The following is a 13711-nucleotide window of genomic DNA, read 5'->3' as shown; positions in this document are numbered from 1 at the left end:
AACGATGACAAATACATCGATATCTAATTGCGCTAAACGTAAATTACATTACATCATTCGAACACAAATTTAATTCTCAATCAGGCAAGAAATCTTGTTTAGTAAAGTACATACTATAGCTGTATGTTATTTTTTTTTAATTTTTATTTAAGCTGTCTGTAATCCTCTACCGCCAGATGGCAGACATCTTTTTATATTGGTTGTATTTATTATTATTTTACTTCCTTGTTTAATTTTTTTCTTTGTATCGTATCGAATTATTACTTACTTATCATTTTTACCTGGATTGTTTATTGCTTAATATTAATCTTCATCCAAATTTTATTCATTTCCTTTCCCATATATGTCTTAAATTAATTACCAATTTTATTATCTATACGTACAATGTGTGCTTGCCTCTCTGTGTATATTTTTTTATTATTATACCATAAATAAGTACTAAATTACGTTCTTATTCTCCAAGCCATGAGTCTAACTAAGCTGTTAAAACTAGATTAAAAATAAATTGAATATAGAACATAAACGTCTTTGAAGGAAGTTTCCCACCTCAAATTAGACCACAACTCTAATGCATTCAAAGATCAATGTTATACATTGCGATTGTAGTTAAAACCACAAGCACTTTGGTTAATTATATATATTACTTACAGACATATAATAACAAGATTATATTATCGTATGCGAATATAACAATGAAAATAATAAGTCATTGGTTTCATTAAAATTTTAGAATTTGTTTTAATTTCGTAGAAAACAATTTATTCGTGCAAATCTTTCAATTTTTTTTACATCTTTATTATTAATTTACCTACACACGGTACACATCAGTGTTTTTTTGTATAATTTATAGTCTTTTATATCACGAAAATTCCATTACTACTTTTCCGATACATTTACTCATGCCATTCCGATAGTAAATCGTCCTAAAAAATGGCATAAGAGACATCACAAGCAGGTATTCCCACTTTTTATGTTAAATCAAAATTGGATTCGCTTAATCAAATTAGAATTTCGAATTTATTATATAAATTCTTATCTTTATCACCGCTATACCTAATGCAAGACGGTATGAAATTTTCGTACTAATGAGTAAAAGATCTGGAAAAAAAATTTTTTTGTCCGACGAATTCAGTATTTGTGACAAAAAAGGTTATTTATGTTACAAAACAACGATAGAAGGAACCGTGACTGGAATACATTAGAGATAAAGAACAGCTTGTAGTAAAACAAAGCACCAACAATAAGAATTCTAATCCAATATAAATTTTTATTATATTGGTCCTCGTGGAAATATTGTAGGAGCAAATATTGGACTATTACGAGTAATAGCCTATAATGGAATAACTTGAAGTACAGTGAGCGACAAACATCGAGTCGCTTTCATACGGAGCGGCTTCCAATTCACCAATTAGCTTTGTGAAGCCAAGTGTACACGGCCTATTGTTCTACAAACAATGCTTGAAACTTGATAAGCGTCTTAGTTTCTTCTTCGATCTCATTACATGTAATTAAAACCTGCTGTATCAACTATGTACAATTTAAAATTGTGGAAAATTCATTGCTATGTTATATTAGGAACGCTACTGAATTTTTAGATATGCTATCGTAATTTTTAAAGAAAATTAGACTTGGAAAAATCACAAATAAACAAAATGTCATTCTGAACGAGAAAAGAAAAGTAAAAAGATAGATTCAATTAAAAGCGTTGAACAAAATAGGTAGTTGCTACTCTAGAAATACCTTTATGCGAAACAACGTGAAGACAAAGAAACTGTGACACTTGGTGACAACTCGAAACAAGAAAATGGCAAATTATTTTTAATTTGAACTTTAATTACACTTTTATATAGTCAATTATTCAAACAATGAGAATAGTAAGCTAGAACCCGTTCGGAATGCTGAACTGAAATGAAGAGCTGGCCTGAAAGTCAGTGCTAATATTATTTTACATTTTGGATCAGTTAATAACCAAATGTGTAAGACTGTAAAAGAATCCAGAAGAACTCAATTTTGTATAAACGAATCCAATTTACCTGTCGTATAATAACGTTTTTCAATTAATAATAAAGCAATAGAGTTTCCAAAGGCTTTTATACCAAAGGTCTTTAATATCTTTTTCGTTTCACCGTAGATAATAGACGTATGAGTCCTTATTAATTTTTTTAAACAATAATAACGAATATTCGTGAACGTTAAAAGATGTACGACAAAAGCAGAAAAGCTCACTTCAATCGAAAATGGAATCAAACCAAGCTCCACTATAATGGCTTCCTTGAAAGCCTCGAGTGTCACAGACGCAGTCTTATCTGAGAAAAGAGGTCACAACTGCTAGCGCGGCGTTTTTGTGGTCGGTTTTACAATATCCTTCCTACAATGGTATAGTAATGGAATACATAGAGTATAGGAACGAGTTCCCGAATTTTATTATCACTTAACAAATCATGCACACTGTGATAAGAGTTATTTAAATTTAATATATATCTGTACCCTGCGCGAGTTGCTACGCCACCAACAGAAATGAATTAAAAGCATATTATACGCTGTTTTAATTTCAATGCAAATAATCATGAACTATGCAATATATAAAAATTAATTTGAATGATAGTGGTGCCATCTATCGAAAATTGGTCATACCTACTTAGAAACATTAGTAGGCACAACAACTTTTCTAAAGATCAAACACACAATTTACGATTCTGTAAAGGGCATACAGATAAACATTTATTTTTACATATATAGATAAATCAAAGACATTACCTGGAGATGTATAGTAAAATCGTACAAAGTTACCCACAAAAGATTCTAATTTCATCTTTTATTTTATTTCCTAACACTTTTTTGTACATCACAGACAATAAATAGAAGAAAAAAAAGAGAGATTCATAGAGAAGTACAAGAGTCGATCTTGCGATCTCTACCAGACAACCTTTAGATGGAGATGAAGGAGAAGGCAGTTTAGGGTGTACGTACATACAAATATTTTCATATATGTTTGTAACGTACCAACCAAAAAAATATATACATGTACATATATATATATATATATATATTTACGTGGAAAAGGGACTACATAAATACGCATAATAGAGAGATGCTACCCAATCTCTTATTTTAAAGGAGAAGGACACTTCCTCCGTGTCCGTTAGTCACAGTACCCAACCCACGCTTGAGTTCTAGACTAAACAAAGAGGTTTTATTTAATCAAATTCATAAAAATAAGTATATCTTTACCCATAACAACATGCAATATTAATACACAACAGGAAAAGGAAACAGATATTTTTATATGAATTTAAGTTATTGACAGACCCGTGCAGCTGATAAAAGCTCCACAATATTTATTCAATTTTATACGCGACGAATAAATTCTCGAAGTGGAAGTAATATTTGTCGCATTCGAGCATTCGTGGATAATGCTCTTTTGACGTGAATCGTAAAATTGTTTGGTCATAAATATAACGAAATTTATTTCACTAAATTTGAATATTACATCCTTATGTGTCGATACAAACACAGCTATTTTTATAGATTCATTTCTACAGTTCTTTGTGGATTCTTATTATTAATAATTATTATAATCATCAAAATTTCAGCTGTGGAAGATTCACAGCTGGACATAGGGCTCTTAATTTCTAACAGGACTGGTTAGAAGTAGTCTGCATCCAGAATTTTAGTAGAACCTTAAACAGGTCGCATGCGTATAAAAGTATTTGGTTATAAATAAATAATCTGTGTAATTTAACTGACGTCTTAAGTTGCAGACCGGCAAGATCCGAGATCTCCACATTTAATAAACCCTTTTGCCTTATAAGACTTCTATATAATTTCAGCCCATCTCACTCATACATAGATTATTTGTTACCGCTCAATTATCATTGCAATCGCAGTCTAGTACGCAGAAGAGTGTTACTGCCCATACTTTGAAAACTTGTTAGTAAGCAGTGGCTATCCTACATAATAAATACACAAAGTAAATTACATAAAATAATATCCCGTGAATCGAACTCGCGACCTTCGATTGCAATTCTCAGTACTAACCGCTGGGTTATCAATGCTCAAAATGCACAAACTAGATGTTATAGAATATATATGCAAAATACTTTTTCTAGTTTCTGTCAAATTGAGTAGATCTTTATTCTACTCATGACGTATTCAAATAGTAATTATAAATGATTAGATAATATGAATAAATATTTTTTTTTTCATGAAACAGCTGAAGACGGAGCGTCCCTGCGTGCAATCCGCAAGGTCCGCGTCATCCGCAACTCGAAGCGCGAGGGTCTGATGAGGTCCAGGGTACGGGGAGCCGACGCTGCCACTGCCCCAGTGCTGACCTTCCTCGACTCACATGTCGAATGCAACGTGCACTGGCTAGAGCCCTTGCTGCAAAGGATCAATGAGGTAAGATTAACACTAATATCTACTCTAGGTACCTATTTCTACCAAAGCCAAAAGACCCAATATTATGTTACCTGATTGAATGTACGAATCATGATTGTATAGTAACTGTATATTAAATTAGTTTAGTTTTTTTATTACTTTGTTTATTTAAAAAAAAGTCATGAATTCAAAAGGTGCCAAAGCATTAGATGGTATTTAATGGAATCAGGCGTTACTTCGCGGAAGTCCATCCTAAGTAAGAAAAGGACCAATATTTAGCCACTTCTGCACATGCAGTGGTAGTCGTGCAATGAAATGCACCGCCCGCCAGTCCGCTGATAAATGCGCATGCGGCAAACAATGCGAATCATATTTGGTGGTCGAATCGAGATTTGGTGGTGGCGGTTATGTGATTCGCATTGGTCTTTTTCTTACTTTGCATTAGATGGTATGTGTAGTTGAAATGTAAAAGTTCAAAATGGGTTATTTGACCCATAATGTAATTTAAAAACTCAGATTAAATATTTTGCTTCTTAATAAATTTATTTAATCTTGCATACGTACCTGTAAATATGCTTATTTATTTATTTTTTTGATAATTTACTACAAAGAATACACATAATACATATCGCTTTCACACTTCGATCGAACATACATTAAATGTGTTATTGTAACTGCTGATACCTGTTAGACTTTGTAAAGCTTCATCGGAATTTGGTCAGGAACAGAGGTCCGCAAAACATAATTAAAGATCAGTTCGTAGCACCAGTACATCGAAGACATTCGCACAAAAATGGACTCTACCTGTGTAGGTGTAGAGTACAGTAAGTGAAGATGATGTAGAGAAAGTGACATGCGCAGCGAGGACTTTTTTAATACAATTTTACTCTTTAGGAATTATGAGTATTACAAGTTATTATTGAAGATCATACCGGCAAAGTCGAATTTTTAGTCCAAGAAAACACCAACTTCCTCCCGTATATGTAACCACGTGTACATATAATCCTATAACAGAACGCAATGCAGGTGAAGTGCGGCCATCTCTATAAGAATCAAAATGCTGAAAGCTCAAGCCAAAGTCTCCTCTCTCATATCCTTGTGTCCTTCCTCAATTTAAACCGCCTTGTAAAAAGAAAGGCTGTTAAGTTACTTCAACTTTAAAAAAACCTTCAAGCCTCTTAATCCATTTGAACATCTAATGTCAATGCCAGAGCGGTATTTTTAAGAAAACCCACGGGCTTAAAAAAAAAATGTCACGTATTTACGGCACCCTAACAGAGATCATATAATTTAATCGAGATATTATTTATCAGAAATACACATTTTGATATAACAACTTGCACCGCAATATAGTTTAGTCCTACCAAAGCAATTTCCAAACTAAAACTCCATTAAAATAAGTTCATAATAACGCTATATTCGCATACAAAAGCTTCTAACTCTAATACGAAAATAAACACGAGAGCTCACATAAATAACGCAATCAGAGCTGACCTCCGACCCTAATGGAGATATGTACTGAATATTTATGTGTTAAAGAATATAAAAATACACATCCGTCTATCATACATTTTATCATACATACATTCATACCCTGTGTTTGAAATTGTAATTTATCGTTATTGTATCTTGAAACTGTGATCTACGAATAATCTCATTTTTTACATATTGTTTAATACCGATCCTATGTGGAGCGATAGATATCTTAAATTTTTTTGTCTCAAAGCGACGTTTACATTGGTCGTGAAAAGTAGCGACGTTAAATTTGAATTTAGAATCCGCTGCTAGGAATCTAACAACGTAAATCAAGGTAGTACATTGCATTAAAATTCTCCGTTATAAACGACTTTAATATTAGACTGATAGATTGCATATTTAACAATTGGAATCAAAGCATGAAACTAATAACTATTTTTCGAATGAGGCAGATAAAAAATATTCGTCACACACAAAAACAACATGTACTTTGTGGCACGAGATATCGACCAAAAGCAATAACTATCCTTATTTTTACGAACGCAACAATATTGCAAAACTTCGAATTATTAATTTTGTATTACATGAAGTTTAAGTTTATTTCATATCTTAAAATAACATTCGCCACAAAATTACGTCACATTAAGGAAGAATTGCGTGAATTTGCTCCGACAATAAAGTCGACAAAATTATAGTCGAATCAATCGCATTGTAGACAGTACAATGCGCGCTGTTGAACAACGTGTATCGTAATGATCGTACTGAAAGTAAATTACAGCACAAACTACCGACACGGTGTAGCAATCGATTAGGAAACGGTTTCTGTGAACGCGTAGGTCCTTCGCGAGTCGGACAACGTGCTTTAGTGACGTCATTGGATTGTAATATTTCGTTCCAGCTTATGTGGGTATTCAGGGACTTTGCCGCATACACAAGCTATAATTTAACTGTAGAACTAAGTTACAAAACCCTGCTCAATTGTTGTATCAAATGTTTCTAATCTAACTTTCTTCGCAAAATAAATATTTCAACTTACAAAAAATTAAATATATCTTTAGCTTGATTGTTAGGGAGACCGGAAAGTAACGTCGTTTCTGTCAACATATTTTACAGAAAAACCGATTTTTTTTTTAATTTTTACCGCTCCGAAATTGAAACTTTGTTAATAACGAAGATGAAATATTGCTGATGTGAAATAAAAACTTGTTAAATATGTAGTCGTGCGAATTTAACTTAAGAAAGCGACATTACTTTCCGGTCCTCCTAATACTTTACTTACAGATCCAAGACTTTTTTTGTTATTAGGATCTATATTCTACATACATAAGCGTCCGTGCCATTGTTTTTAATTTTTCGTTCAATTTTTCTTTTTCCTTTGGATCCGAGACTTGGTCGGCATATCTTTTAAGAAGGCTCTAATGTGTGATAGAAGCAGGAATGAGAAGATCCGCAGGAGGACGAAGATACCCAAGAAACTGTATGGAATGAACTGAATGAAGGCTATTGGAAACGAAAGATTCTCCGGCGACCAAGGGCCGTCTCACAAGGCAGACTGACGATATAATTTAAGTCCCGAGAAGTCTCGGAATGCGAGCAGTGAAAGATCGGCCATTTGCCGATATTCGGAGACGTTTTATGCCTTACAGAGAGCGTCGACTTATAAAATGATAATGATGACTTTACTTATAATATACTTAAAGTAATATTAGTACTTAACGTATTAAGGAAAATTTTTCAAAATAATATTTAACTAATAATATAGTTAAGTAAGAAAAGGACCAATATTTAGCCACTTCCGCACATGCAGTGGTAGTCGTGCAACAAATGCACCGCCCGTCAGCCCGCTGATAAATGCGTATGCGGCAAACAACGCGAATCACACAACCGCCACCGCCAAATTACTCAACACGTGTTTCCCCCCCCCACGGGGCATCTTCAGGAGTTATGTTACACCGATTAGTGCCAAACACAGAGTCAAACGCCTGATTCCATTAAATAATATAGTTAACGTAAAATTAAAAGCTATTCCGTTATTCCGTAATTTAATCGTCAAAAACTTTTAAATTTTTATAGCAATGTACATAAAAAACAGGTAATTGTATAGTGAAATAGGCAATGATAATTATACGATGCTATTATAGTTAAAACTTTTAATGGTAATATCAAAATACCTAGCTGATTACATGTACATTAAAGTTGCGAATATAAACACAGTTTGAAAAGCAGTTATTACTATTTTAGTTACGAATAGTTCCAGTCTGTATACAATACAGATAAACGATATAAGGAAGTTTCAGTTATTTTAGATAGTATGTGCATTTATATGTCGGCGTAACCGATGTCATTTACATATAGTGCGCATGTCTGCGTCTGAGTGCGGCCGCATGTTATTTTGTGTGATATAGGAATAATGATAATGATATATTTATATACTCATTTATTCTCTGCATTTTTATTAATAAGACAAATAAATAAATTAGATTTTAATAAATTAGAATAAATAAATAAATTTATATTTTAATATAGCTATAAACAAAAATTTAATAAGCCAAATCTGTTCATGTGGCATGTTTTTGTGTTATTGTAAGGATTTATATTCCACAGAATTTAGCGTCCGTGTTTTTAAAATTGAATTTAATATTTCTGAAATGTTTTTTGTTTATCTTTTTGCTTGCTACAGTTTGTACTAAATCTCTTAAAATAGTTACTAACTTCAACAGTAAACTATTTATAAATAAAACTATGTAAAAACCAACCAATTATAATGATTATTTTTTTATTAAATCACTGATGTGGCATATTTACAAGAATATCTTGTATACATTGATTTTAACATGTAATATGATTTTAATAGTATGTTATATAAGCTTTATAATCTATATAGAACATATATAAAATATTTATTTATATGTAGCACAAAATTTATCTTTATAAATTTAATGCAAGTATTTTATTTTATTAATTGGGTGACAATTCATAGAAGTTATACCACAAGCCCTAATGTATTATAAAAGTGAATATAGAAATACTAATTCTATCAATTCTTTCGTTCACTCACATAGGATTTGCACCTCGATATTATTTTTTACCTGCATTTATTATAGCATGTACATAGTACATACTCGTATATATACTGAATGTTTATGTATCTCAACATTATCATGTTAATAGATAGACGCACCCTGTAAGGCATCTTCTTCTTCTTCTTGAAGTGCCTCTCCGACTAGTGGAGGTTGGCTATCAGCTTCCTGCTCTCTTCCTTATTTTTGGTTCTGCGTAATAGCTCAGCAGGGCTGGCGATTCCGGTCCACTCTCTAATGTTACGAAGCCACGACTTCTTTCTCCTACCAACCTTCCTTTTACCAGCGACCTTTCTCATCATGATAAGTTGAAGGAGATTGTATCGTTGGTGTCGAAGAACGTGTAAGGCATACTGCCCCAAAATTCGCCACGATGTCCGGTCTTGCACTGCCCGGACACAATGACTTCCCACGTCGCATCTACCTGCTTTCGGACTCTATTTGTCTGAGAACATAAACACACCTGTCCGCTTATTTGGTTCTATTTTCCCTAAGATAACTTTATAGTATAATTAGAGTTTATCCAGTAGTAGCTTCCTGTATTTAAAGCAATAGAAAACATTAGTTCCTATATCTTACATAAACACACAATTTACAAATGTCGCCGCCTACTGTAAAGCTTCTCTGTATTTACAAAGCCATTTTATTTGTCTGCGAGTAGAAATGCTAGTAGCGGATGGTGGCACATGGAATGTGTTTTACGCGTGATGTATTTCATATGTTCCTTTAGCATGTAAATACGAGGTGAAATCGTATCATATTTGTTTATATCATTATAGACATATAAATATCATTATTACGCCCACTGCAAGGCAAGGGTCTCAGAGACTACTATGGGGTAATATACTATAATCGCCACGCTTGGTAGACGGGTTGGCAATCGAAATCTGGTATTATAGTAAGCAGAGGACGCTGTTGCCGATCTTCGGAAAATTTTTTGAGTAGTGGCAATCTTATATAATTAATGTATAAAAACTTAAAAGATTGTATCTGGATAATCGAATCAGTGACCTACGATCGCAAGTTCTCTAATCCCTGAGTTACCACTGCTTATGTATCGCCATTTTCATTATTTAGTTGTCAACTCCTAATAAATCTTTCTTGATGCAAGAAATTAAGATTATTATAAGTATATTATTACTTTTGTCTTCGCACTAGGCACGTAAGCATGTTTCGCAGTGATCTGTGTGGCAGTATTTGTAAACAAGTAAATATAATATAATTTCGCTTACCCTTTATGAGCACCAATGTTATATTAGATTATCTTAAAGATCAAAATAGAAGTGAATCAGAACCAAAGCAGGAGCACGTTGTACCTACAGTACGTTACTCACAATGTATATACACTTTCGTAATACATTGTTATAAATGATTAAATAGATGAGCAGCGTTCGAAAAGCTCTGAAACCGATGTGTTACCAGTGATGACATGCGTATCTGAGAAGTGGTCATTTACGACAGGCCTCAAGGCTCAAAGAGAGCTATGCTCGGAGTTTCGCTGCGACATCGAATCAAAAATGTGGATATCTGCAGAAGAATTGATCACTGACGTAGCTTAAAGAATTGCTCCTCTAAAGTGGGAATGGGAGAGGCATATTACTCGTATATCTAATTTAATGGAATCAGGCGTTACCTCGCGAAAGTCCATCCTAAGTAAGAAAAGGACCAATATTTAGCCACTTCCGCACATGCACTGGTGGCAAACGGACTCTGTGTTTGGCACTAATCGGTGTGTCTCCTGAAGATGCCACGTGGAGGGGTGAAACACGTGTTGAGTAATTTGGCGGTGGCGGTTGTGTGATTCGCATTGTTTGCCGCATACACATTTATCAGCCGGCTGGCGAGCGGTGCACTTTGTTGCACGACTACCACTGCATGTGCCGAAGTGGCTAAATATTGGTCCTTTTCTTACTTATAACCAATGGCCGTTGAGTGGCGATCACGAGCCAATAAACGCGGCGTGGGTACCCACCACCCTCCACTAGGTGGACAAACGACATAATTAAAGTCGGTGGAATTCGCTGGACGCGGGCAACACTATATATATATATATATATATATATATATATATATATATATATATAAGTCATCGTGGCGGTCTTTAAAAGAGATCTATGCCTTGCAGTGGGCATCCATACGCTGAAAAGAAAAAAAAATTATAACGTATATAATCCATCAACAAACTTATCAATAATAACTTATTATTATAATGAATTCGATAATAACTTCCTCGATATTATTATCGCAAATTACGAATTCAATTGAAACGAAGTTACAGTTAATTAGAAGCGGGTCGCCAATGAAGCCGTAGCAAAGACTAGGGCAGCTGAATTAATTCATTTTAATTGGAGCGACGTACCATTGTTCCTCCGTAACTGTTGACACATTGGTTTTGTTTCCCATTATGTCAGAACTTACTTTTATAATGATTTTACTTATATGTTACAGTTTTCACAATTGTGGCCTAAAAACATTATTTAATATACTATAGGCAATGGCCACGGTTGATTCCCAAAATACCTATACAGATTTAAGCTCAAGGAGTGTCCCTCGTGCTTCTGACTCCAGGGTTTGGACCTGACCATGCCGGACTTGGTCACCGGCTTTCCTGCATTTGCAAGACAAAAAACGGAATCGGAGATATACATAGAAAATATAAAAAATTGTAATAAATGTAAATAGATTAACCAGTTAGACAAGAAGGAGGTAAAAATAAATTGTATTGTAATATAAAGAAAACTCACTGTGATATTATAACAGCGAAGGAGATGAAAGCATATTAATGTGCAGCAAAAAACTAGTGAGCTAGAGTAATATGAGATACTGTGAAGAAAAACAGTTCCTCTATTTAATAAATGAAATTGTGACGGAAAAAAATGGCAAAATTGTAAATAGAAAAGAAAGTGAAAAAATTACTAAAGAATTAAAAAGACCCTGTCCCCACCACTATACGGATGAATGAGAGGTCTAAAAAATATATACTATAGGGCCATCATCAATGTAGAAGGGTATACTCAGGATTTCACTGCGACGTCAATTCACAAATGAGGAGAGAGATTTCGAAAGAGATCCATAGACGAACATAAGTAACCCAATTTAGCCCAGCGGATTGGCCAGTTGAATTGGCAGTAGATAGGCTAGTGATTTAATTCATGAAGTGGAGATGCCTTGGACGGACAACTTTGTTAAGATCGTCGGAAGACGCTAACCGTTGTAAACCGGTAAAATTAATATTTATTACGTTTGAAATCATACTGCTGAAACTAAGATGAGGAGAGGCGTGATCTGGTGTCAAACATATCACCCTTCTTTTATAGTTTAACAGGAGAAGGCAAACTCCTTTTTAAAGTAAGGCAGGAGGGTCAAGGAAGAACTCGAATATTTAAAGTGCAAGTGCTTAAAAAAGTTATGTGTCCAAGGAATATTTACAACGTCATAGTTCTGACTTTAATATTTTGAAACAAAACACACAACGCTATCCAATAATTCACCGCGTAAAACAAAATATTAAATAAATTATACATAAAATTACTTTCTTATACCATCAATAATAATGTGTACAAAAAGTTCGTTCTATGATAAGCATAACAAGGGGCTTAAGTAATTTAAAAATTAAATTAGGTATTGAATTTTCTACGCCACCTTACAAGAAAGTACATCTTAACACAGTAGCTTGCATGAAAAAGAATTTTATAAACTGAACTAAGAATTATTATATTTTATTGAAGGAGTGGTAGCCAAGAAGCGTAGATCGCGGGTTCGATTCCCGTGATACAATCTTACATAATTCACACGTTTTGTATTAATTATATATGATTACAACTGCTCACAGACAAGTTTCTAACTGAAACGACGATTTTAAAAAAAGTAAACTTGCTTACACATCTGTATGTGCAATATGTCAAAAGCGTAACTTTAAAATTCAGGAACGGTATGGAATTTATAGCATATTTCAAGTATCATACTTAACCGTATTACGACTTTGATCACGTCTCTTTTATGTCAAATTTTGTAATCTCCAAAAATTTCACGGGTCGTCTCGTGAAACAATTGTTTTTTTGTACTCTCTAATTCGCTCATTATTTCTTTACGTCGCAACCGCAAACATCCGATAGTTGCACCATTGTGGTATTAAAATGTCACCGCATATTGTCTAGTGATGCGCTAATGCCCTTAGGGTTTGAACACACTATCGACTGCGACTTGAATTCGATGTTCTTACATATTAAATCATCAATTTAATATCACGACTTACAAATTATAAACAGCGTTTAATTTCCATTCGTTACTATGTTTATCTTTTTAATATAAAATAGACTTAATTATATATCTCTATTCATTTAATAGGCACAACATAATTCCTTAAAATGCATTTTAAAAATAAAGGTAGTATTTTGTTATTTCACTACCGATACCCTGATATTTTGGTGACAGGCGTTCGATTTTATACTATCGCAGTTATTATCCTGACATTTGGATGAAAATACTTGACAAGTGTCACATCTGCCTTCTGTTTGTATATAAAAAGACGGTAGATGTGACATTTGGTTGACAGGCAATGACTATAGCTATTTTTTTATTTATTTTATACATAATGATTTACTTTTTCTCACGTAATAGAACTTGTGAATACTAATGTTAATATTAAAAACGAACCGAATTTTAAATGTTGATCATGTATCTTAATAATATATCGGAGGAGTCTCGTTTACATTTAGTTTTATGACTCCATCGCTAGTGTGTTAGGAGCCTAAGCGGTTGAAACAACCGGGCCA

General features: G+C 33.6%; 2 protein-coding genes across 2 annotated transcripts in view; one reads left to right on the top strand and one right to left on the bottom strand.

The window, feature by feature from the left end:
• The window catches only part of Ent1 (Equilibrative nucleoside transporter 1), a 466176-nt gene that overhangs the window by 277069 nt on the left and 175396 nt on the right, over nt 1-13711 (bottom strand). The window lies entirely within an intron of this gene.
• Pgant2 (polypeptide N-acetylgalactosaminyltransferase 2) overlaps nt 1-13711 on the top strand; it is a 115307-nt gene that overhangs the window by 74896 nt on the left and 26700 nt on the right. The window contains exon 5 of the mRNA XM_068776237.1: nt 4214-4401. Within this exon, the coding sequence (XP_068632338.1) occupies nt 4214-4401 (188 nt within the window). The remainder of the gene's footprint in view (nt 1-4213; nt 4402-13711) is intronic.

Source organism: Battus philenor, unplaced genomic scaffold, assembly GCF_028537555.1.
Source record: "Battus philenor isolate CCGP_79_NKW_IND1 unplaced genomic scaffold, ilBatPhil1.0.hap1 SCAF_12, whole genome shotgun sequence".
Lineage (NCBI taxonomy): Eukaryota > Metazoa > Arthropoda > Insecta > Lepidoptera > Papilionidae > Battus > Battus philenor.
This window is presented reverse-complemented; position numbering and strand designations above follow the sequence as displayed.